This window comes from Terrapene carolina, unplaced genomic scaffold (assembly GCF_002925995.2).
Source record: "Terrapene carolina triunguis isolate 2854851 unplaced genomic scaffold, T_m_triunguis-2.0 Scaffold85, whole genome shotgun sequence".
In the NCBI taxonomy this organism is placed as follows: Eukaryota; Metazoa; Chordata; order Testudines; family Emydidae; genus Terrapene; species Terrapene triunguis.
The window spans coordinates 25,885,222-25,911,495 of record NW_020664436.1 but is presented as its reverse complement, the minus strand read 5'-3'; the positions used below and the strand labels follow the sequence as shown (position 1 = coordinate 25,911,495).

General features: G+C 37.2%; 1 protein-coding gene across 2 annotated transcripts; it reads right to left on the bottom strand.

Annotated features, from left to right (window-relative positions):
• Positions 1-37: 37 nt before the first annotated feature.
• PHF10 (PHD finger protein 10) lies at positions 38-23,661 on the bottom strand. Of its 2 annotated transcripts, none has more exons than XM_024203839.3 (12): positions 23,577-23,661; positions 18,683-18,789; positions 17,890-18,020; positions 16,863-16,946; positions 15,704-15,837; positions 15,428-15,577; positions 12,443-12,552; positions 9,229-9,382; positions 7,400-7,555; positions 2,139-2,247; positions 1,647-1,835; positions 38-260 (listed from the first exon to the last, which is right to left on the bottom strand). In XM_024203839.3, the coding sequence occupies exons 1-12, from the start codon at positions 23,643-23,645 to the stop codon at positions 175-177; spliced, it is 1,479 nt and encodes a 492-aa protein (XP_024059607.2). In that variant the 5' UTR covers positions 23,646-23,661; the 3' UTR covers positions 38-174. The 2 variants fall into 2 exon arrangements, with proteins under 2 accessions (XP_024059607.2, XP_024059608.2); XM_024203840.3 differs by having other exon boundaries at positions 16,863-16,940.
• Positions 23,662-26,274: the final 2,613 nt, after the last annotated feature.

Below are 26,274 nucleotides of genomic sequence, written 5' to 3'. Positions count from 1 at the left end.
ACATGCTCAATTACTGCCATCATAGGAAAACCCATAGTCAAAATTATAAAAATTTTATTTGGTAAAAGATGCTTAAGTGGTTTTGTTCCATATACAGAGTGGTTGGTTAAATAGCACCAAATTTATCACTTCAATTTGTGCAGTTAATCATATTGGAAGGTAAACATTATTCCTTTAGCCCTCTTTGCTGTTTTTCCCCCTTCTTCCTCCTCTTCTAGGTGTGGGGGCGTCTTTTTGACAACAGTCACAAATCCAGCGACCTAAGAAAGAAAAGTTGACATTAGTTAATATTTTTATTAACTTTAGAACCCATGACTAGTTTACAAGATGAGTAAATACTTTTATTTTTGCACTACCTGTGCCGGTAACATGCAAAATATAAACCAATGTCTGGAAGTTTATATTTCCTTTAAATTTGAAGACAATGTAAGTACATAGAGTAATAATACTGAGCAGAAACAGGTGGTGGTATATACATTCCCACATACTCACTGTATCTCAAACTGGCCTGTGATCACATGACTGGGCTTCACAACAATTAAGGTCCAATGCTACTGTAGGATGGTTTTGAGATAAGAATAAACACTACCCATACTTCACTTCTGACTCAAGCAAAATTGAGTGCATTAGATCAAAGCATTTTAATTTGTTGACTGACTACTTTAGAGGAATATCAACTGCTTCTACTTATGTTCTACCTTTAATATGGCTCAGTTAGTGTAGATCTTAGTGTAAATCAATCACAGAACTCGAATGGAAGAGAGTTCAGCAGCAATGGAACAACTGTCAACTCTACTGCAGCTCACAACATTTTCAAGACTTGAGTATCGGTGTTACAGCAATGCTAGCACTGCAGAACTTACTAGGTGCGTGCATCAATACAGTAGCTGTATTTTGCAACATGGATTTAGTCTTACACAATCGGACTGACTACTCCGGTCAATGATCTAGTTCTTTCATTCTGATTCTACACTGCCTTACACCTTGTGCAGTCATTTACAAGGGAGCAAAATAAGTGAAAAATGCTACTAAATCAGTATCTTTTATATTAATGTAAAATAGGGATAAATGACTGCACATAGTGCAAAGCACCAGCTTTGTTTTAGTTTCAAGTTTAAGCATGTTACTGGGTTTATTTAGTTGAACATGCAAGTTGTGATGTAAAAAAGGGATCAAGTGTATTTACACAGATGGAGTGGAGCACACACTTTTTTCTTCTACTTTAATAAAGCATTTGTACTGTTGTTAAAGCTTCTAAAACAATGCAAAGGTTATACTCTATCAATAGGGAGAAATGTAAAGTTTATACGTCCTTCATTTATGGACGGAGGTAGCTATTCAATATCTTGTGGGAATCCTGAAAAAGTGGGGTTCTGAGCCATAGCTCTACTTGAGTTTTGACAGGAACAGTTATAGTGTTGTAAAACGGTGAAGCTGCCAATCCTATACTCTGTACATTACTAAAATATACAGAAATTTAAAAAAAAACTCATTTCTGCTGTTTTGGATAATTCAATGAATGCCATCTTACACTGTAGATGCTACTTAATGTTTACAGTCAACTAATTCATACACTCCTATGGAAGTATTATCTTGTAACACAGTAGAAAATACCAGCCCTTAAAGACTAATTTCTGTTTCATTACCTGAAGGGATAGCACCAAGCCCCACACAAAAGGTATGATAACCTCGGTCACACACATCACAGAACATCATTTCTTCTTCATGGTGAGGCTGCCCACATATAATGCATGTTTTACACTCCATACACTGCCAAGGGTAGGTCTTAATCATAGCAACAAGCTCCATGGTCATATCAAGACAAGAAGGGTGGCCTAGATTAAAACCAATATTATTACTAGCACCTTTAGAAATGAAGTTGTAAAATAATTAGTATAACTTAATAGCTATTCTACAAAAATCAAGTTTAGCTCACCTAAGAGACTCAGTGCAGTGAATGTGTTCTAGTACATACTTAAGTACAATTAAGGAAATTTTAAAGAGAAAAAGTCAGTTTCTAGGAAGACTGAAATGTTTGTATGCAAATTTAGTATTATACAAAATATTCCCACTGAAAGTAGTAAGACGTGGCAATTAAAACTCCCAGCATTCCAGTTAAAGTGTATATAGATACTTACCACTGTTGTCACATTGGGAGCAGTGTATAAGTGCTTCAGTCTTTCCTTTCTTGTTGGACTCCTTACCCTTCAGACAAATTCCACATATAGCATTTGGAGTGACCTTTGGCTGGAAGGGTAGAAGAGGGCTATAAATTCATCCCAGAAGAATTTATAATGGATTTAACAGGAAATTTGTTAAGGTATCTCCATTTTAACTTTTGTAAATTACTAATGAACTTTTTGTTATCATGTGATTGAAGTGAATCTTAAGACATAAGGTGATATTGACATAACGTGACATTGACAAACACTGGTTATTTTAAAATCTTAGGAAAGATGCATACAAATTTGATATTTAGAGCATGTGCAGTGAGCTATATGTAAATAATTTTACAAAAAATGAAACCAGAACAAAAGTGTATGCTAGATCCTCCTGCAAGCTTGTCAGCTAGCATTTCCTTTAATAGTGAATACAAATAATATACACTATATTGTAACTTTAAAGCTAAATCAAATTTGTTCAAATATAGAAGGAATAGGAGAATATGTTTATATGAATCTCCAAATTCACAAGCTTCCATGTACACGAGAGAACACAAATATCCTTTAAGAAATGCAAAATTACTTAACTCATCTGAATGGAAGCTTAAAATGAATACCATAAAATAAGATACAATTTAATACACTTAATTTGTATTGTTTAAGCGTCCAAAATGTCTAATAGACAAGTTAGTTGTGTTGCTTTAATCAGTTTTACTGTTCCTTTCTTCTATATCCAAAATCATGATTGCTGTTGCTATAGAAAACACTACAATTCTACACTTACAACACTGCTAGGAGAAAGTGAACTGAGAAAGAAAGGAACTGAGTGTTCATAACATCTATTTAAGGCAAAGAAATCCCAGGTGCTTAAATTGGCTGTGCAGTTCCCAGTATTTGTGTAGTAATTTTATGACCAAACCCAAAAGATAAGCTAGCAGTAGCTTTGCTTAGAGGAAAAGAAAAAATATAATTAAGGTATCAAATTGTTTATCAAAGGGCCACTCAAATAGCTTTAATGTCAGACTTCAACCTACTGCATCTTAATGAAGGTTTGGATTCAAATACAACACTTACTGATGTTAAATCCACTATTGCCAGAGATTTTTAAAAATCTGTCTCAGATATTTTAGTTCTGTTGTACAGAAGCAGCCATCTAGTCAATGGAGAAATTTTGAATTAAAAGCCTACTCCCTAAGGAACCGTGTGATTGCTGATAAATAGTCACAATGGGACTTGCTCCATTTAAAACAAAAACAAAAACAAAAAAACTTGCCAAATGAAAGAATAAAAGTGGTAGAGTATTTTCAACCTAAGATGGTATTAATAAAAATGGCAGTGAACATAAAACTATTAAAAAGAAAAAAGTATTCAATACTGCCCCTTTTAAAACAAAATGTTATTTACCAGCCAGCTCTTTTCTAACATTTAGCAAGATAATTAATGTCTTCAGCAATTCTTAATCTGTCAGAATTCATTGCCCTGCTTTGAAAATGTTTGAAGTTACTAAACCCCCTTTTATGGCTATAGTCTGCTTAACTTGTCTGGCCTGAGGAGATTTAAATAAAACAAAACCCATCGGATGTTTATATATAACTTCCTTTTCAAAAGATGACAGAGGCATTCATAAAGACTTTTTTTGCTTATTTATTTTAAAAAAGCATAGTCAAACCTGTTTTATACATAAATATAGTAAAACTGTAAAAGAAGTCTAACATTCACAAATGTCTCTACAAAATAAATATCATGGAAGTGAAAGCATACATAGAAAATTCTTACTGGTAACTATTCTATGTCTCCTACATATATACCTTGTATACCCTGCTCCTCCCAACAAAAGGATAGTGGCACATACTTAAACCTCAGTCTTGCTGTGTTTATTTACCCTCTTGTTGCTTAGTGCTACATTCTAAGAGTAAGGTTTTTGTTGTGTTCTTTTACTATAGCTAAGTAAAACAAACCTCTCTAAAATAGCAAGTGCACTTCTCTAATCCAAATTCTATTTCAGCTATGAATTATTCATACTATACTGCCATAATATACAGCAGCAAACTCCCTCTCACTCCACTGAAACTAAAGTGAACTAACTTTCAGTTACTGTACCTGTGTTAGTGTATGTGTAGTTAATACTTTGATACATATAATTATAAAATTAGACACTGACTTATGTGTATTTATTAATACTTCCCTCTACTTCCACTCCACTAACTTGTGTTCACTAGAAACAGTGAAATAATCACAGCATATTAAAAACATAGAGAGCCCCAAGGTATGGAAGCACTCTGGGTTTTTGTTTTTTTTTTTAAAAAAGAAAAAAGGAAATTAAAAGAAAAAAAGAAAGAAAAAACAAACAAACAACAAAACACAAGGTATTCACATTTCAAAGCAATTCAAGTTCTACCATCCTAAAGAAATTAAATGGCTTTTAGGGAACACTATGAAAATATCTGTCTATCCTGTATGGGAAATCATAATATCCCATCTGACCATTTTACATTTTGCTTTCCAAATCACCTTCATCTTATTTTGATGAAGGGTGAGGCAGAGGGACTCCTTTGTAACTAACTTCCATGCTGCTATGCTGCAGCTCAGAGTCTCAAATCAAGCATTGCAACCACTCAGACAAGCATGAGTTTTCTCTGAGGTCCTACTGCCTGTGGGCAAGGCATTTAATTTTCATATATAATGAACCCAAAGCAAAATGTTTTGGGGACCTTGTATCTCAACACATGGCAGATTTATTACGTGCAAAAACCTCCTGAACTCTGAGAACAGAACCCTGTGTGTGCAACTGTAGTAGCCAGTCTTGCATCAATTGCAGCAACATCCAAGACACACTACACTTTGTGATGTAACGAAATGTAAAACATGCTAACCATAATATATCAATGAAAAGGCTGACACTTAATAAAAATGGCTTCATACAAAATACACCAGTTTTCCTGCTTAAAAAAAGTAAATATGAGAATTCCATTGTATCATTTATACTGTATTGACTATAGCTATTCACTTATATATGTTGATGTTACAGCAATTATCCTTCAATTGTAATTAAATGTAACCTAAAGATTATCCTATAAAATGTGGACAAACTGAATAATACAGAGGAAAAATATTACCAACAAACCCAGAATTTAAAGGGACATTTAAGATCGGTTTATAACCTTCAACTTAAAGTGCCTTCATATTTAGGCACGTTCTGGTGTATTAATAGCTGTTAAATCTTTTTATAGACCACTTCTAACAAGAATGTTCACATCTAATCAGTTTTAAGATATTTAATGTAATGGGGCATATTAAAAATGTTTTAAAATTCCCATTTTAAAAAATGCACAGCTGTGCCACCTCTGAGGTATCAACAGTCTGACGCATCACCTTTGAGTAATGCTAGGTACACTGAAGTTGTGAAGACGTGCCATACAAATATTTTGGCACTGTAAGTTATCAAGTTAGCTTGCACTAATTGCTTTGTTACTAACATAATTGGTAGTTTTAAACTAATGGGTAATAGCCATTTGGGTCCATTTTCAAACTGCAGTACTGCATTACTTGTACAGCTCTACATTTAGGAGTTCAGAACCTTAGAAATGGTTCTGTTTCATTAGTTCTCTCTATGTATTCAAAAGGCCACTAGACAGAGCAGACTAACCAAACAGACACTGTACTTTGTGGTCTTCATACCTAAATGAAGCTCCTTTTTCTGTCAGACCAGTCGCATACCATCTCTAATATAAAGTTAAACAAAGCTAACACTTTTTCAAGCTTCATCTTTGGATTTCATATTCTTGAAAATATTGGCATGAGTTTGGGTCTGTAATAAGCAATTCGCAAAGTTACATATATAAAAAGATATGTATATTACACAGTTCAAATATCCATAATTTGCATCTCTCTTAAGCAACTCCTCAAAAGAGGAGAGATGGCTGAAGCTTGACAGTTGTTATAAACTGCAAAAAATATGTATTGTGCAATTATAGAATCTACAGAAACCTTTTCCAATCAACTGACGCTGTCCAATTCTTGTTGACGACTAACTTCTAAGTTTGATGTATAGCTTCTTTACCAACCAACAGTAAATTTAGATTGTTAGCAAACATTCCTGAATTATAAAATTCAAACCATTAACAGCCCACAATTACCTTTGCTGCTGCAAGATTTCCCAAAACATATGATCTTGACATCATAGAAAAAATTCTTGGTTTTTTTTTGGAACAGCATCTTTTGGCAAACACTCCCAATCACTATGTTTACACCCTTCCTTACTGTAGCATCTTTCCACACAATGGGCCTGATCCTGCTCCCACTGAAGTCAATGGCAAACCTACTGAATTCAATGGGACCAGGATTGGACCACATGTATTTTTGAAGGTGTACAATCAAGACCCCTTTCCTGTACAAAGTTCCATAGACTAAAATTTAAATCATGCATATGAACTCCAATTTCTCTTGAAATATATTTAGTCCTCATTTGACTAATGGGAAAGTGTTACATTATTAGTATTGATTATTCTATCCTGGGTTTGGTAATCACTGCTTTACAGATGTTAAAGTGCCTTATTATCGTAGCCAAATTTTAGCGTAAGAACATTCTGCCGACAGAAATTCCTCTTGTAACATGAATTAGATAAATTGTTATTCTCCATATCTGTCCTAAGTGGTTGGGTAGTGTTGCTTAAACTGTAGTTAGTTTTGCATTCCGCCCCAAAGGTGGCTGCACTTATTGGTAAGTGAAGTAAAACCTATAAATAGTCTAATACTTTGGGATCCTTCAGGATGAAAGACCCTATTTAAGTGCATGTTATGACAATATATTCAGCCATATCGCTGCGCTTTACAGCACTGGTCTCATGGTCTGCTGCCATACTAACTACTACTAAGACAAAAACAGCGAATACTCAATGCCGGTTTTACACTGACAGGAAATTCTGACTGCTATTTTAAAGCAGTCAGGAAAATATAAAATTCTCTTTATAACAGCCATAATTTTTTTTGCTGTAATTGCCCAGAAATCAGTTATGACACAGAAACAGAAGCCACTCCATAGCCAGGGTAACAGAAAAGCCCCTAGTGAAATAAAGCCAAAAAAGGAAGGAAAGAAGCAAACAGTTGAGAGCACAACAGGAGAGCAGCTAGTGAAGTACAGCAAGCAGAACTTCCATATTTTTGAAAAACAAAGTTAAATATTTCAGGGAGAGAGGCTGGTCAGTAAAGAAGCGGAGTCAGGGGCTTTTTTCTTCTACCTTGTACCCAGGAACTGATTTGGACAGTACAGAACGTTTGGAACCATCTTTTCTTGGAGTAGCACTTTTGTCTCTTGGTTTTTGTCTTCCCTGAAAAGAATCCTCCTGGTTGTCATTGGCGCATTCACCTTCAGATACATTGCCAGACGAGTTCTCCTATAATAAAAACATAACTTTTTTTTGAGAGGGAAACTAGTCTTTTCTAAGCTCCAATGACAACAAGGGTTAGTAGCTTCCTATCTACAGGAGCACAAGTGAAATTTAAATATGGTATGGCCTGTTTTATTGTAACCTTTTATGCTTATATGTCTCACACAGAGGCTGGCATCACAGCACAAGGGTTCCAGTATTTTCCAGGGGATCATGATGCAAAACCAAGGGTGGAGCAGCATTTATCCTTTGTTCTAAATTGTTTTAATTTAAGACTTGTCAAAACCAAACTATCTATTTACCAATATGCTGGATGTTCAACATCTATCAAGTCTTTCAGAGATACAGGCCAGAAAAGCAGATAAATTGCCCACCACATGTTTGAAATACGCTACCAAACTGCATGAAATGTAATAAGGGAACATTTTTCTGTCACCCTCATTTAATATTTTTACCAGGAACAACTTGATTATCATCTTTGGATCACAGCACAGGAATGTCAAAAGCGAAAGATACCCACAGCTACATAACAGAATTTATGCAGCAGGTGTTCAAGGAGATTTATGGGGAGGGGGAACCCTGAGGGTCAGAGTCAATAAGTACTTGGTGTCATTTTTTTTTAAAAAAAAGGGCAGCACAGGGTTAGGTTGGTTTTTTGGGGGAGGGGGGGAAGAGGGGGAATGGAATGGAGAGGGGCATTAATGGCCTTCAAGAGGTTCCCTCAAAAACAACAGTAAGTATCCACCTCACTAACACTGAAGAGGGAATACCTTAGAATTCCTTCAACATGCAGGAGGGTAGGTAACATGAGGCAGCTGTAGCTGTTGGGAAATGGAAACCATTCTGCTGTTTTGGAAGTGGGAAAATAGAGAAGAGGCAAGGCAAGAATCAGCAAATCTCTCCCTGAAACTGCTTTGAACATTAAGAACACTGTGATATTCAAAATGGACGTAGCTTTCCTTTAACTTCCAATACATGATGGTTTAATGTTTGGATTAAACAAATCAGTATGACGTAGTTAATTTAGATAAAAGAAAGAAGGGAGAATTGTTAAAGCTCCACTGTAAAGAAAAAAACAGCCTCTCCCTTTTACTATTTTTACCATGTAGAATGATAGCCTCAAGCTATTTTTCTGTTTTAAAGGCACTTTCCTGTTTCTATTTTACATTAGAAATATCAGGCTCACACTTACTTCTCTTTAATGAAGGACTTTTAGAGGACTGGAGTAGTGAAATCTCACAAATCTATGATCTGAATTGCAACTCTCCCTCCCCACAACTGTTAGCACCCTCTCCCTTCAACTCAGAGGAAAGAGTGGGGTGGAAAACTACAGTGTGGGTTACAGATCTATATAATCAGATTATTCCGCTTCTCCAAAGATTCTGCAGCAAAGAAGAAAGGGAAGGCCTAGGCCTGGTATTTTCAGCATAAAACAGAAGCATGAAAACAGTTTTAAAAGAAGTTAGATGCCAAATTTCATAAGTCAAAAAGCAGCATTCAAATGGTAAAACCAAAACTTTTTTTTTTTTTTGCTTTTGCCTCACAGTTCTCCTTTAACCTAAACTCTACTGGACACAGATGTTAAAAATGCCAGTGAAGCAACTACTGAAACTGACCAAAGGGAAGGGGAAGAAAGAGAATCTCTTTTTTGTTAAAGATCACTTTTCAATTTATCTCACCGAATTGCCTTTGATTTTTCGTTTGTCATCACCTCGACCCTCTTCTGCATCATCCGAATCTCCATCACTGTCCAGTGCAGGCAGTTCCGGATCCAAAGGTGGTTCATAAAGGGCTGTGTTTAATGGCAAATAACGAAGTTCATCTGGAGAGTATCTAAAATCAAGAAATAATTGTTTACTACCATATACTTTTACACACACACACACACACACACACACACACACACACCCCATCAACAAAATATAAAAACACTTAATTGCCAATGAAAAATAAAAAAAGTCTGGATAAGCTCAAAGCCCATTTTTAATTGCATATACAGACACTCCCTGGGTTACGCAAACCCGACTTATGCAAACCTGCACTTATGGAAAAAGTTCCATAAGCTAGAAAGGTTTTTGGGGTTTTTTTTTGGCATAAGTCGGGGAGCGTCACATGCACAGTAATTATGTACACAATTCTGAAAATCTGGGTCACAAATGCATCTCCTCTCCTTGCTCATAAATGTTACTCCATGTTAAACAATATCTGGTTACATTTTAAAAAATACTTCAGCTACTCAGTCCAGTAAAAGGTGCATGTTCCCTCACACCTTATGGACGAAGGCTTGATCCAAAGCCCACTGAAAACAATGAAGTCTTTCCATTGATTTTAATGAGCTTTGGATCAAGCTCAAAATCCTAGTGTCTAAGCAATCAACTAAATAGGTCTCCCAACTGTTTGAGACATTCATACAGAGACAAAGTATCGGAAATTATTCAACATCACATGGAGCTGCATGAAAAAGAACTTTCTAAGACTTCAATCCTGCACTCGAACCTGTTATTCAGGACCCCCTTTGCCATTGTACAGTTCCATTGAAGTCAACAGGTATCTGCACAGCCAAAGAGATTATAGCTAGCAGATACTAACGCAGCATCAGGGCCTAGATGAGTACAGTAAAAGAAGTAGAACCAACAGTCTGCTAAATACCCAGAGATACATTTAACATGTTTGTTGGTTCAAGATGCTTTATTCTAGCTGGTAGACTCAGGATAGGTTTAATTATTTTTAACTAGGGCTGTCAATTAATCGCAGTTAACTCAAGTGATTAATACAAAACAAATTAACTAGATTTAAAAAATTAGGCACGATTAATCACAGTTTTTTTAACAAGCGTCATCAGCATGGAAGCATGTACTCTGAAATAGTGGTCAAAGCATGTACAAATGTTTAGCATATCTGGCTACACCAGTGCCATGCGAATGCTTGTTCTCACTTTCAGGTGACATTGTAAATAAAAAGTGGGCAGCATTATCTCCCGTAAATGTAAACAAACTTGTTTGCCTTAGCGATTAGCTGAACAAGAAGTAGGACTGAGTGACTTGTAGGTTCTAAAGTTTTACATTTTTTATTAAATAACTTTACTCAAAAACAAAACAATAAGTCTATATTTGTAGGTTACACTTTCATGATAAAGAGATTTCAATTCACCACATACAAGTACTGTAATGCAAAATACTATTTCTTTTATCTTTTTACAGAGCAAATATTTGTAATAAAAATAATAGAAAGTGAGCACTGTACACTTTGTATTCTGTGTTGTAATTAAAATCAATATATTTGAAAATGTATAAAACATCCAAAAATATTTAAATAAATGGTATTCTATTATTGTTTAACAATGCGGTTAAAACTGCCATTAATTGTGACTATTTTTTTTAAATCTCATGATTAATCTTTTTAATCATTTGACAACCCTATGTTTAACCAAAATTAATACAGAACAGCATCTTAATGGGGACTAATACATTAACTATATTTATATTTGTGTTGGAAGATGATTATGACAATTAATCTAAGAGATTGTTCCATGGATTATGCCAAACATTTCACACCCACATATTCACCAAAGATCAAACAATGCATACACTGAACCCTCCAGTAAGTCATGTTTACTATCCCCAAGAAGCTATTTATTTTATATTATATAAAATACCATATGGACACATGTATAAATATAAAACAAGTTTCATGATTATTAATTAGGTACCAAAAGAAAGCAGTAAGGGCCACAGAATTATGTGGATTGTGTCAATTTTCAGATCTGAAATTTCAAAAATATGCCAATTATATTTAGTGCATATTTCATATGTTAATTATGAAATGTACTTCCTTTAAAAATGAGTGTGCTTGTTTCAGCAAAATGGGCAATTTTTTTAATGCACGTGAAATCTGTGGCACAGGATTAATACGCCACAGAATATCAAACATTTTAATGAAGTTATAATCCTTCAGATATTGACTCAATTTCTAATATTGTAAGTGTTTTTTCATTGGGAACATACAATGCATGGTGCAGGTATACAATTTTGCACTTATATAGCAACTCTGACCTGAGGATCTCAAAGCACTTTACCAAGGTGACCACTATTCCTGTTTTATCAATAGTGAAACTGAGGCCTACTGTGAATAAGTGACTTGCCTATGGTCACACTGCAATCCAGCGGCAATCAGGAATAAAATCTTGGCTCCCAGTTATCTGTTCTAATAACCAAATCAAGCTGCATCTCCATTTGCTTCACTCTGGAGGTGATGCACATTGAGTCAAGCCTTACATATAACATGGAAGTTTCAGGAGAAAACATTTCCATGATAATCTTGGGCAATACAACATATTAATGCTATATGCCACAGGCCAGAGGTTTTAAAAGCTTATACACACAGTGAAGCATAGGCATTTTGGGAGGGAGAAGGGTCCGTTTACCAAAACTTTCCCTCCTCTCACACACATCCAATTTCACCTAAATTCTTAGGCCATGCAAAAATCAATCAAAATTAGCTGTTAGCAGTGATCAGTCTTAGAAAAACCGCCTCTTAAAACTATTTCTCTGCATTCATGCAAAATTGCTGCATAGAAAGCATTTGACCACGAGCCTGCAATACAAAATTTAGACATACCACAAATACTCTTGACAGTCTCTGTAGAGCCCTAGTACTGAATGGACACAGAGAGTGAACTACTCCCCTGTTGCATGTCAAATTGGTCCCTCTAGAATAGTGGTGGGCAACCTGCGGCCCGTCAGAGTAATCCACTGGTGGGCTGCGAGACAGTTTGTTTATATTGGCCGTTCGCAGGCACAGCCGCCTGCACTACTACTCTTCCCAGCTAGTTTCCTGGGATATACAAGCAAGTAGATGTAATATAGACAGCAACTATGATATCTTTTTAAGTACCTTTTGTAGTACTCCTGGAACTGGCCTGGTATGAGAGCCACTGGATAAGGACTAACCTTTGTTCTCTCTGTAGGTAATATTTTGTATTTTCCTTGAGGCACCTGGATAATCTGTATTGTTTAATACAAAACAAAAATCTCATTTTCCACACAAGCAAATTTTTTTCTTTTTTTTTTTAATTCATTTGTCTTTTCCACATTTTTGAACTCAGCCTTTATTATGCTGGAACAGTCACCTGATTTTTCCCAGATTCACTCAAGCATTTAAGGGCATATATTATATACAGCATACTTTATAGTTTTACTGTCAAAATAATATTCTATAAAAATCTAAATAATAAATGTCTATTTAACTAGGGCTGTCAATTAATCACAGTTAACTAACGTGATTAACTCAAAAAAGTTAATCGAGATACTGTTAAACAATAGAATAACAACTGAAATGTATTAAATATTTTGGATGTTTTTCTACATTTTCAAATATATTGATTTCTATTACAACATAGAATACAAAGTGTACAGTGATCACTTCATATTATTTTTTATTACAAATATTTGCACTGTAAAAATGATAAACAAAAGAAATAGTATTTTTCTATTAACCTCAGACAAGTACTGTAGTGCAATCTCTTTATACTGAAAGTGTAACTTACAAATGCAGATTTTTTTGTTTTGTTACATAACTGCACTCAAAAACAAAACAATGTAAAAATTTAGAGCCTACAAGTTCACTCAGTTCTACTTCTTGTTCAGCCAATCGTTAAGACAAACAAGTTTGTTTACATTTACAGGAGATGCTGCTGCCTGCTTCTTATTTACAATGTCACCTGAAAGTGAGAACAAGTGTTCGCATGGCACTTTTGTAGCCGGCGTTGCAAGGTATTTACATGCCAGATATGCTAAACATTCGTATGCCCCTTCATGCTTCGGCCACCATTCCAGAGGATATGCTTCCATGCTGATGATGCTCGTTAAAAAATAATGTGTTAATTAAATTTGTGACTGAACTCCTTGGGGGAGAATTGTATGTCTTTGGCTCTGTTTTACCCGCATTCTGCCATATATTTCATGTTACAGCAGTCTCATATGATGACCCAGCACATGTTCGTTTTAACAACACTTTCACAGCAGATTTGATAAAACGCAAAAAAGATACCAATGTGAGATTTCTAAAAATAGCTACAGCACTCGACCCAAGGTTTAAGAATCAGAAGTGCCTTCCAAAATCTGAGAGGGACAAGGTATGGAACAATCTTTCAGAAGTCTTAAAAAAGCAACACTCAGATGCGGAAACTATAGAACCCAAACCACCAAAAAAGAAAATCAACCTTCTGCTGGTGGCATCTGACTCAGATGATGAAAATGAACATGCATCGGTCCGCTCTGCTTTGGACCATTATCGAGCAGAACCCATCGTCAGCATGGACACATCTCCTATGGAATGGTGGTTGAAGCATGAAGGGACATATGAATCTTTAGTGCATCTGGCACATAAATATCTTGTGATGCCGGCTATAACAGTGCCATGTGAATGCCTGTTCTCACTTTCAGGTGACATTGTAAACAAAAGCGGGCAGCATTATCTCATGTAAATTGTAACCAAATTTGGTTGTCTGAGCGGACTTGTAGGCTCTAAAGTTTTACATTGTTTTATTTTTGAATGTGGTTATTTTTTAATTCTACATTTGTAAGTTCAACTTTCATGATAAAGAGATTGCACTACACTACTTGTATGAGGTGAATTGAAAAATACTATTTTTGTTTTTTACAGTGCAAATATTTGTAATTAAAAATAAATATAAAGTGAGCACTATATGCTTTGTATTCTGTGTTGTAATTGAAATCAATATATTTGAAAATGTAGAAAACATCCAAAAAAATGGTATTCTATTGTTGTTTAATAGCGCGATTCATTTTTTTTAATCGCTTGACAGCCCTATATTTAACACAAAGGACACCTAATCTCCTTTATGGCACTATGACTCTGTAATAAGATAGAAAAATAAAAAATACACCCTTTTATTACATTTACATTACCATAGAAGCTGCTAAATAAAGTAAAACATAAATTAGTTTTCATATTGAGCATCTTTAAAATGAAATTTTACCAGAGCAGCATAATAGTAGAGAGTAGTAAGAACAAGGAACTCTAACTTTGAAAGCAGACTTTTGTGTACAAAAGCATCAGGTATGATGAGCATATACAAAATAGAAGCTCATAAGAACAGCCATAAAAGATCAGATCAATGGTCCAGTATCCTGTCCCTGACGGGGGCTAATATCAGAAAAGTCTAAAACCTTCAAATGGACTATTATGCAATAATTTATTTATGGGGAAAGCTTCTGCTTAACTGGTCTCTGGCAAGTAGTGCTTGGCTTAAATTCTGAAGCAAGACTGATACATACTTTTATCCTTTCAGTTGAACTATATAAAATATTTTTATTCATAAATGTTTAAACCTTTCTAGAATACTACTAAAATTTTTGCATCAAGAAGAATTTATAGAATTTACTATCACAAGCTAACTTTTTGACAATCAGTAATTATCAATTTTAAATGTCTTGCCTTTTAATTTCATTAGGTGTCCCCTTATTCTTGTGTTATGAGAAATGGTAATAGGAGCATCCAAATGACGTGACCTCCTTTATGCTATTTTATATACTACTATCACAACACTTATTTGTCTCATGTCTAAACTAGGTAGTGCTAATAGTGCTTCCTCACGTGGAAGTCTTTCCAGCTTGAGAAATCAATTAATTAAAAAAACTAAAGTGGAAAGCTCTATTCTATTTGATAAAATAACTTTTAAAAATGTATATATTCAAATCTATTTATTTCTAACCCAAATTAATTCTAATCCAATATTATGATAAAAATGGTTACAACAATATGTTTTCAGAAAAAGCAGCAAAAAGACTCATATCTTTACTATAACAAACAAGGAGCTACCTATCATTGTCAAGCAATAAATTTAAGTCAACCTACATGTGTCTGTAAATCAAAATAGGCTCTTCTTTCTTCCATTCGTTCCCGGTTTAAATTGCTGTTAAACTCTGCAGCTTTCTTGGCAGCTTTCTTAATATATTCTGGAACTTTACTAGCTTCTACTTTTTGTGTGTTCTGCTGTTGCATTTGCTGAAATAAAAATAATTGTATTAATTTACAAGACAAATTTGAAAAATCAGATATTGCAAAAGGAACTTAATCCACATGCCCAGTATGTTCTATATCTGGTTCATTAAAGTCTGAGGGGTTACTTACAGAGTACTCTTTATAATGATCTGTTATTCGCTGGCGTTCTTTTTCTTGCAGTATTACAGAATACTCAGCGTGTTTGGCAGGATATTCTTTAATCATCAAATCAATCACTTCATCACTGCGTAAGGCTGTTAGACCTAGATTAGATAAAAAAACACTAATAATGCTACATTGCAAAACAAATTGTAAGTCATTTACCATTTTGACCCATAGTCTACTGTAAAGTTTGCCATTAAAGCAGACAGCCTAACATAAACAATACCTTTCACCGAACACAGAAATTATGCTGCAACGACACTCTTTTTAAAAAATTCTAAAACAAACCACCCCTCCATTTTCAAAACATTTTTGGGGGGGTTTGCTGTGTGATTCTCATTGAATTTAATGGAAGATGTACGTCTAAAGCCTCATGTTTTGCTTTAAAAAAAAAAAAAAGATTAGGGAAAGTCAGCAGCCCAAAATATTATGCAGCTGATATTCTGTTTATAGATTCTGTCATATGTCAAATAAACCACTGACAAATCAAAAGATACAGAATACAGGAAAGCAATGAAAGTGATTTTATAAAACAGTCAACTTCCTGTATCAAATGAGAGTGCAGAGTTACATAGATTTGTGATATCAAAGAGAATAGAACTGAGATTGGTATTAATCAATCAGTATGTCAATCCAAGCTAATGTTTATTATAAGTGAAAGAAGAAAATATTAAGATTTTCATTCTGATATGAATATACTCGAGTACTTTAATCTAATTCACATGACCTTGAACCTGCAAGCTGATCAACATAGGCAGACCTTTAGAGCTGCACAAAGCCCCATCTAAGCCAATGGGTCTTCATGCCGACACAGAGGTTCTCTTGATCAGCTTGGAAAAGCAGGGCCTACGTTAATAAAATATCCTCTTTAGCAAATGAAGTCATTAGAACTGGTAAAAATAACATAAAGATCTAATAGTCTGTTGAAGACCTTAGACTCAAAATGTTACACATTCTTAACTTTACATTACATTTTAAAAGGTAAAATAAATAACCTTATTGCAATCAAAACCAATTTAAATGTCTAGTCAAGAATTACTTGATGCTATCATTTTAAGGCAGGAATCAAATATTCTAGCCTAATCCAACTGCATCAGAAAGCTGAAAATTCATTTTGTTTTCTTACCTAAAGTACACTGAGTCTCTGTGATGACATTTAGTTCTCTGAGGTAGAGTTTTTCCTTGTGAGACAGATCTCGTCTCTCTAAATCTCCAAGAAAAGACAAAACAGCAGTAAAACCGTGTAGTGTTATACATTTCCAAATCCATCATAAAAGAAGTTCCAACTAGGCCAAAAACTAGTTTACAACTTTTTTTCCACATGATGAAAAAGGAAGTCTGTACAATAAAATGTCTATTTTTAGTTAATATTTAGTTTAGCGGTAGTACAATCCAGGGATGATAATAGAAAGTCTGAAAAAAATTACATTAATAAAATGTAATCTAAGGGTATATTAGTTTAACAGACACAAAAGTATTCCAGACAAAAGTATTACACCACTATAGAAAAAGATGTTAATGTTTCTTTTATAAATAGTTTAAAACATTAGATTTTCCCCAAGAAATTGCATTAAAATGACACTGACAAATAGTAAAGGCAGAAAGTAAGTTTTTGAAAAGTGTTTTACAAATTCTAACGTAAGGATTATAGTAGTTAATGATGGAGAAGACAGACTGTCATCAATTCTCACATAAGTGAAGCAGAGATCCCCCTGAGTATTCTGATATTTTCCCTCCACATGGAAATAATGTAGTGCACCATTTTGCAAGAACTGGAAACTGAAACTGACCAACCTAGTTCACTATCCAAGTTGAGCAAAATTCAGAAAGTTCCCAATAATAACAAACACTCAAAAATAAATTAAGGCCAAGATTAACAAAAGTCACTTAAGCACCCCATCCTCTGAAAAGCAGGCTCCTTTACATAATTTCAAGATAGGCACCCAAAAATCACTAGTCACTTTTGAAATCTCAGCCCACATTTTCAGCTAATTATTAGTAACAAAGATAGAAAAATCGGTAAGCTTGATTTTTATCTTGACTGTGTCCTCTTAACTGAAAGATCTATGTTATATTCCAAAAGATGAGAGTTGCCAGTTTGTACACATTTGAATCGACACATTTTTATACACACGCTTTTTCAACCTGGATACCTGGATATTTTCGTTTAAATGAGGTCACACCCAAGTATTCACTGACTTGCTCCTGAAGCATATAGTATTCTCCCGTTTCATCAGGTGGCCATTTGTATTCTATCAAATTTTCAGCAGGAAAGTAGCTAAAGCTAAACACAAAAACAACGGGCTTGAAATAATAATAGTACATTTTGCTAAAAAAATATACATTGCATAAAAAAAGTTAGAATACTCAAAGTAATCGTTAACAATGCCATGCTTCTAGAACTTGATCTAATTCCCATTTAAGTCAACACAACACTCCTGTAGAAAGTTGGTTCACCCCCTTAGAATATATCCTCCTATCCCATCTCAAAATTACACACATTCATTGTGTTTCATTTTACTAGTGTTTCACTAAACTAGTATTTATCAATGAATCACTGGACATGATATCAAGGACTGTGTAATTCTTGACAAGGTAAGAATAAGAAAACAGGCATTCATACTGAAAGATAGATATTTAAAAAGCCATAAAATTATAAAATGCAAAAAGTCAAATGTACAAGTAAAGTCAGTCCTCAGGATAACCGAAGCACACTTTGGCATAATTTGGATTAAACAAACACGCCTTTACACTACATTAAAAGCAATGTTGAAGCAAGGAAGTTGCTCACATGCCACTTTAATTCACCGTGCCTCAGCACTGCAGAGGTCAGAGAAATGCATGAGCAACATATAAGCAAAGAAAGAAGAGCTAATGTTAAAACTTATGGAAAAACACAACAAAATAGTGTTTAAAAAATATAAAACCTCAGTAAAGTGATATTACCCAAGATCTTGACTAGAAGTTTCACAACTTCGAGAACTGTCCCCCGAGCCCATGCGTCGTCTTTTTGATGGCTGGCTGCTATCATTTGAATTTTCTTCTGTGTCATCCTGAAATAAACACAGAGAGCAAGCATTAAAAATAAAGCCAAGAAGTCCTGCATGTACTTAATGTATTAGGATATCACAATGTAAAGCCTCACCAAGATGTAATAAACTATTTTGGGATTGTGAAAGGTGGCTGTGACTAGAATGAACTTGCTCCCTAGAAGTACTGCGCTATTTCAAAAGGGTTCTCTGAGCCAAATCATGGGCTGGCTTGCAATTCCTTACTCCCTTGTGCTGGCTACTCATCATGCTTAGCAGCACAGAAGGGGAACCAGGTTCTGCAGAGGCACTATGTTTCCCCCACTGTCACACAGATGGGCAGGAAGGGGTGGGAAGTGGGCAGATCTTTGCCTCTGCCCACCAGCACCAACATGCCTACAGATGTAACTGTGTCTGCACATTATCTGCTAAAGATCTGGGACAGTTTACTCAATCCCTGGAGCAGTGAAGAAACTTGGAGCATGACTGTGACTCTCAAAGTTATTGTATCCCTCCTGGGCTGCTCCAAGAGCAGTGCAACACATTACCCTTTGCTATTACCGATGCTTACAAATCAAGGATCGTATCATCAATGGCAAAGAGGATTTACATGAACAGAGTTAAAGTAATAGAAAAATATATTTTCTCAGATGTGAGTATAAAAGAAGCTGTGTCTAGTTTACATAAAGCTTTGAACATAGTACTACAAAACAGCTGCTTTTCATGAAGAAGAGAGGGAGAAAAACTGATGCAGTAGAGCTGAAATATATAGGGAGGGCAGAAGTCATCTTCAAAATGAGTTGTTACAAAAGTGAAGTTACTCTATCAGTGGTGCCTTTCCCCAGTCAGTTTTAAAGAGACCTATGGCAAGAGAAAAGATGATATTTAGAATATGTGTTGTGATGAGATTTGTTCATACTTGAGGGTCATGCCCTAAAATGGGGGAGGAGGGGGGAGGACGAAAAAATATACAATTTTAAGGTGTTACCAAAGTGAAGGACCAACGAAACCAATTGGTCTTATAGTTGGGATATCCACTAAATAAGTCAACTATATCTAAAAGATGAAGATTATTATAATATTAATTGATTGAAATCCTGTATAGTTTGTTATCCAGCCTGTAAACAAATGTAGGAACCACTGAATATCAGCCATATACCATCTTAGTAGCTGCAACTCTGTGTCACATTACAAATCATTGGAAGAAAACAAAAGACTTCATCTTGTTTAATAACATTTGTGAAATATTGCTGATGGAAGAACTAACCGGTCAAAAACAGTCAAGTCCACAGTTACACTTAGTATTTGTTTATTAATTAATGACAGGTACAATTATTAGGCCTTGTTTAGTGAATGTCTTTCCACTTATATTGATATGTTAATCTCAAATATAACACTTTAAACATGGATTTAAGAGACAACAGTGATCAACTAATTTCCCCTACTTTAGCTACATAACACTTGTAAGACCAATTCAATCAAAAGATTAGAAAAAACATGTCTGTCTTCCTCTCTGTTTTTGTTTTACTTTGTATATTTGACAACTCTTTATGTCTAGTCTTTTTCCCCTTTTGCTTGTGTGGGTCTTCACATAGCAAAAAAGAAGAGAAAAAAATTAAATTAGGAAAAAAATTAGTAAGAAGTTTGAAGCAGGTGCAACTAGATCAATTTTAAAAACTTTTTTTTAAAATTGGCTGTCTCAAGCTGATGGAGTCCTTTTAAAAGAGGTGGTTTTCGTGAAAAGAAACACAGGGAAGTAGAAAAAGAAACTTGTGAGAGCATCAGATCTTATGGTTTTATTACAAAAACTATTTCTATGGAAAAATAATATTCATTGATCAAAATCCTGTTTTGTTTGTTATTCAGCCTGTAAATGTCGGTAGGAACCACCGAGTATCAGCCATGTAGCTTCAGCACTAAAATAAATTGCAATGAAGGAGAGCACAGAGGTAATGAGTCACCTAATATTAAATACTAGGAGCACAGACATAATACTCTGACAATTTCTGTAACTGTGCTGAACATTGTTTTATCCCATCTACACCACAACCACACCATTTTCGACAATAGTTGAGAATGTGGCAGGGGACCCCAACACTGACAACTGATGTCTATCCAGTTTCTCTGTTTAGATCCATGCTTTCTAATGCTAGATTTGGCATTGCCCCAAAAGTGGCTGCTGAGCACCCTGAGAGTAGTAAAGGAGAAAGAGTTATTTACTCACCTCTCCATTTTCATTATTTTTAATCCCAAAATGATTTCAGGAGTTGCTATCTCAGAAACTTCTAGTTAGAAACTAAGGCTTTGTCTACACTAGCACTTTTGTCAGCAAAACTTTTGTCGGTCAGGGCTGTGAAAACACACCTCCCTGACTGACAGAAGTTTCACCGAGAAAAGCACTGGTGTGGACAGCTCGTTGAGGGTGGTTTAATTATGTCGGCAGGAGAGCTCTCTCCTGCCGGCAGAGCAACTACATAGGACACCTTACAGCGGAGCAGCTGCAGCGGTACAGCTGTGCCACTATAAGGTCCATAGTGCAGACATCGCCTAAGAGATAAAAGGATGTGGTGTGATGCATAGGACATGGCTCTGGACTGACAGTGAATAGATCTGGGTTTCAGCCAAACATAAGGTCATACTGATTGGACAGGGGACTCTATCATGGGAAGCAATGATTCTGAAAAAAAGAGGTTCATGGTGGGTAATAGCTGAACATGAGCTCACAGTGCGACGGTGTAGCTAAAATAACTAAATTGGAGAGGAGTCAAAGAAGGGCCATGAGAATGATTAAAAGATTGGAAAACATGCCTCCACAGCGAGAGACTCGAGAGGCTCAATCTATTTAGTTTATCATCAAAAAGATTAAGAGGTTATTTGATGACTGTTTACAAGTATGGGGAATAGAAATTTGATTATTAAGAATTTTTCAATCTAGCAGACAAAGGTGTATCAAATTCAGACTAGAAATGAAGTGCAAAATTAAAAGCAAGAAATCAGCCATCACCAGAAACTTTTATATCGAATGTTGCCCCTTTTCAACCTGAGCAGCTAGTCAAAGTTTGGGACCCTGGAGGTGTTCCAAATGGGAGTAGAAATTAGTGATAGGTATTTTTCAATGCAGTTTTGTTTATTTCTAAAGAATGTACAAAAATCCTGTCTCTCTGAATGAAGAAATCAAAAAGGAGGAAACAGCTTCTTTTGCTCACTGCACCAAGTGCACTCTTTTCATCCTGCACCTCAACCCAAAAACTTGTCCCCAGTTTCTTCAGGTCAGCCACCATGCTTTCAGCTGCTCTTTCAGGCTCTCTGTCTTTTCCAGTTTTTCCCATCTGTTCTGTCTCCACACACACACACACTCCTCCCCAAAAGCAATACTCAGCAAAAGCTCTAGGGCACATGCACACACTCCTTTTCTCTTATTTGGGGGTATATGCTTACAGTTATGTTAACTGAAGGGTGAATTTACACTTATCAATCTCAATGGGGTTTTAAACTCAACCCAAAACAAATTTTCATCCAGCTCATAACACAGGGTTTTTTCCAGAGGAGATGGTCTAGTTCAATAACAGCTATTAGACTTGAAAAGGGAATTCATTCGCCGAAAGCCTATGACCTAGGTTACACAGAAGACCAAATGATACCAGATGATCAAAATGGTCCTTTCTGGGCTTAAAATATACGAATCTACTCTCAGCTCTGCCATGCACATCCTGTGTGACTATAAGTCACTTATCTTCTATGTACCTTTGGGCACGTCTTCACTACCCGCCAGATCGGCGGGTAGCAATCCATCTATTGGGGATCGACTTATCGCGTCTAGTGAAGACGTGATAAAATCGATCCCCAATGGCTCTGCCGTCGACTCCGGAAATCCACCGCGGCAAGAGGTGCAAGCGGAGTCAACGGCGGCGCGGCAGCGGTCGACTCGCCGCCGTCCTCACAGCCAGGTAAGTCGACCTAAAATACGCAACTTCAGCTATTTGAATAGCGTAGCTGAAGTTGCGTATTTTAGGTCGACCCCCCCGTAGTGTAGACCTAGCCTTTGTTTCCCCATCTATATAAATAATACTTAGCCTCCTGTGTATTGATTAAAGGTGCTATGTATTAAGAATATCAATCCTTTAGACCATTTGCAAACTTGAGTTTTCCAAGATACTTTCAGACACCATTTGCTAAAGTCACCCCTGAATTTGAGGGAAGGGGAGAAGAAGGAAACAAATGCTGGAAACACTGGAAAGCCCAGACCCTTTGGAGAGATATTAGTCTGGCCCACGGGTGCCGTTTTCGGTCTGCTGCAGGACTGTACAGGGCCAGTCCCAAATCTTGGACCTGGGCAACTGTCGGGCCTGGAACCCAACACTGGATGAGACCCAGGAGCTCTATCCGTGCTTGGCCCCTCCGGCGAGAAGGCCGAGGAGCTGTAGCCGGTTCAGTTGAAGAGGGGTCCAGGGCTCTGTATCCCAGCACTTACTAAGCTCAGCGCCCGGTGCAGAGGGCTCTGAGGCCCGGCCCGTGGACTGGCCGGATCTGGGGGCGCGGAGAGGGACCAAGGGCACAGGCTGGGCGAGGAGGTGGCAGAGCTGCAGCCGGTTCTCCCCCAGGGGCTGGCTGCCCGCCCCGCATAACACCGGGAGGGGGAGGGGGCAGAGCTGACTCCCCCACACACACGCTGCGGGTCTCCCTCTCCCCCGGGTCACCCCCCTCTGCCCCCGCTTCCCCCCGGCCGCCGCCGCCGCCGCTCCCCCTGGGGCTCCCTGCGAAAGTCCCGCTGAGCCGCGGCGACGGGGGGTTCCCAGCCCGGCCTCTCTCACCTTCAGGGACTGGGCCCCGGGCGTGGCCGGGTCGCTGTCACAGACCCGCGGGGACAGAACCGCCGCCATGGCCGCCGCCCGCTCCCTCCGCTGGGCGGGGCGAGAAGCCGCAGCGTCCCCGGCGTCACGCCCGCCTCGTCCGACCCCGTAGCGCCCCCTGCCGGCCGGAGCCGGAGCGCGCGCCCCTCGCCTGCTGCCAGGGCCTCGCGGGGCGCCCGTGGGCCTGTTCCTGAGTCTCCTTCTCACCGCGTCTCCGCCCCCGCTGTTCTCCAGCCTGCTTCGCCTCTGCCCCGCACCCCCGCCACCACCTGCCTCCCCCTTTTGGTTATCCCCAGATTCCGCTCCCCCGGCCGGGGAGCGCCCTGGCCTAGGCAGAGCCCCAGTGGCCCCTGGTGGTTTTTCCAGTCTCAGCCACGAGACAAGCCAACTCTCGTGAATGTATCGCCAGAGACTCGATTTCCAAGTAAAATTAAGCCTAACTCGGGCTCTCCTGATAGAACTCGCAAATGTCCAGATTGATTTATTTTTCAGGCCCCGGTTCTCCCTCTCCTGCCATGTGAGAGTTCTATTGCCAGATCACGCGAAGCTTAATTGTTCTTCGAAATTGCTGTCAGTCCCAGGCAGCAGTCCTGGGCGAGGCAGAGCACCTGCTTTCAGCCCCGTCCACTGGGGGCTCTCACTGTCAGCCCCAGGAAGAGGGGCTCCTGCTGTCAGCCCAAGAAGTGGGAGAGGGACCCCACTTAGGGCTGGCCCTAGCCCAAATGATGCCCCACACAAGGAGCGTCTTTGGCCCCTCCCCTCCTGCCCCCCCTTGTTAAACATTTGAATACCTTATTTTAATTGCATTTGTACTCCATTTCACAGCTTTGATGCATGATGTGCATGCATGATTTATCCCTGTCATGTAAGGCAATAATTTGCACACTAGGATCTGTATGTCTGTATTTATTCATGCCATATATAAACAAATTAAAAAATTCATTTCCTCAAAACTTATAGAAACTTTTTTTATTTTAAGAATAACTGAAATGTACTAACATCAAGAAATTGAATTGTGCACCAACATTGGATGGACCAGTATTACATAATGTTACAGTAGGTGACAGCCTTAGAATATTAAAGGGTGAGCCAGTGACATTTTATATATTTACATACTGCACAATTTCTTCTCCATAAAAAACAACACTTCTATGAAAAGAGAAATCTTTGAAGCTAATTTGTTCTACAGTGTTTTGTATAGAGAAAATATTGAACACATAGCCCCACCATACAGTGTACAAAGTTTGGATTCTAGTGTCACATCAGTTCCAGTCATTAAAGGGTGGATTACCTCCTCCATGTTAACGTATGACTTATATTACCATTCAAGTTGTTCAAATGAAGAACAAAATATGGATAAACCCTTATAGATAGCGTTGAAAGATTTTTATCGGTAAATGTTGATTTCACTGTACACACACAAACTGACATAAAATAATTCCATCAATAATGGAAATTTACACAGGCAAAGTAATAAAAATGGTGCTTAAGAACTTAAGTTTGATATAAGGATATTTACTTTATATATTTTGACATTATGTTGACAATTTGTGTTTTTACTGTTATAAAGATTGAACTTTTTAAATCTCAACATTTGTTGTCATTAAATAATAATTTCCTGTCACCCCATAATTTCCTGCAACTGTGAAAATGTAAATCAATGAAAATAAAAAATGCTTAAAATCCATAATTTGGTGCAACTGTGAAAATGCAAATAGAAAAAAAGCTTAAAAATAAACATTGATATTATCCATCAAAATTATAAAAAATTGAATTCTGCCAAGCCTACTTATAGAAAAGGCCCTGATTCTGCAAGGTCTTAAGCATGTGTGTATATTTCTTTACTCATGGAAGTAGTCCCATTGAGTTCTCTGGGACCACTCACATGTGCAAAGTTATTATGTGTGTTAGCATTTGCAGGATAAGAATTTTATACATGTATTTATATTTACACACATGAATATTCCCATTGCTTAAGTGTTTACTGGATTGGAGCCCAAGTTTATTAAGCTTGAAGAAGCCAGCTGTTACCATGTCCAGGTGAAATTTCCATTCTGATGCTTTGTCTATGTAAGAAGTATTTGCTTTGTGGCAGGGATGGATGTAGCCTCCTGATTCAATACATGCACTATACTAAACTGAAGAGGGGACGGGTACTGATGACCACCCACAGCAGCACACTCTGCCCAACACCACAACCCTAATGGGGAGGAGAAGTCCTGGATGAGAGAAGGCAGGGGGCTTGAAGAGCAAGACAGCACTACACTTGTCCAGTAGTAGCAGTTCCTGTCCCACAGGGCTGGGCATGGCTCCCTGCTCTGGACATTGTAACCTGGTACATGGGGTCACAGCACCAGGTCACAATGCCCAGAGCAGGGAATATGGCCCAGCCCCATGGGACAAGAGCCAGCACTGCAGGATGATTTCTACAGGTACAATTGAACCCATGAACCCTGAAACTAAAGCTACCCTTGCTTAACTACAACCTTACATTACAAAGCCATCAGGCATTTTAACAGAAAATTAAACATGATCTGTATTATTTTGAAAACAAATACTATTTATTTTCTTCTGAATTGTTATGTTTGAACAACATCAATGAAATAATAGCAGATCTGAGTCATTGTTAGGTTAATATAGCAGCAGTTCTAACATTCTT

Excerpts from the sequence above, each read along its gene's own strand:
- PHF10 (XM_024203839.3), bottom strand. The coding sequence starts at position 23,645 with ATGGCGGCGGTTCTGTCCCCGCGGGTCTGTGACAGCGACCCGGCCACG. Across the intron at positions 18,790-23,576 it reads CCGGGGCCCAGTCCCTGAAG|GATGACACAGAAGAAAATTC; the intron begins GTGAGAGAGGCC and ends TGTTTATTTCAG. Across the intron at positions 9,383-12,442 it reads TTCCAGGAGTACTACAAAAG|ATACTCTCCAGATGAACTTC; the intron begins GTACTTAAAAAG and ends TCTTGATTTTAG.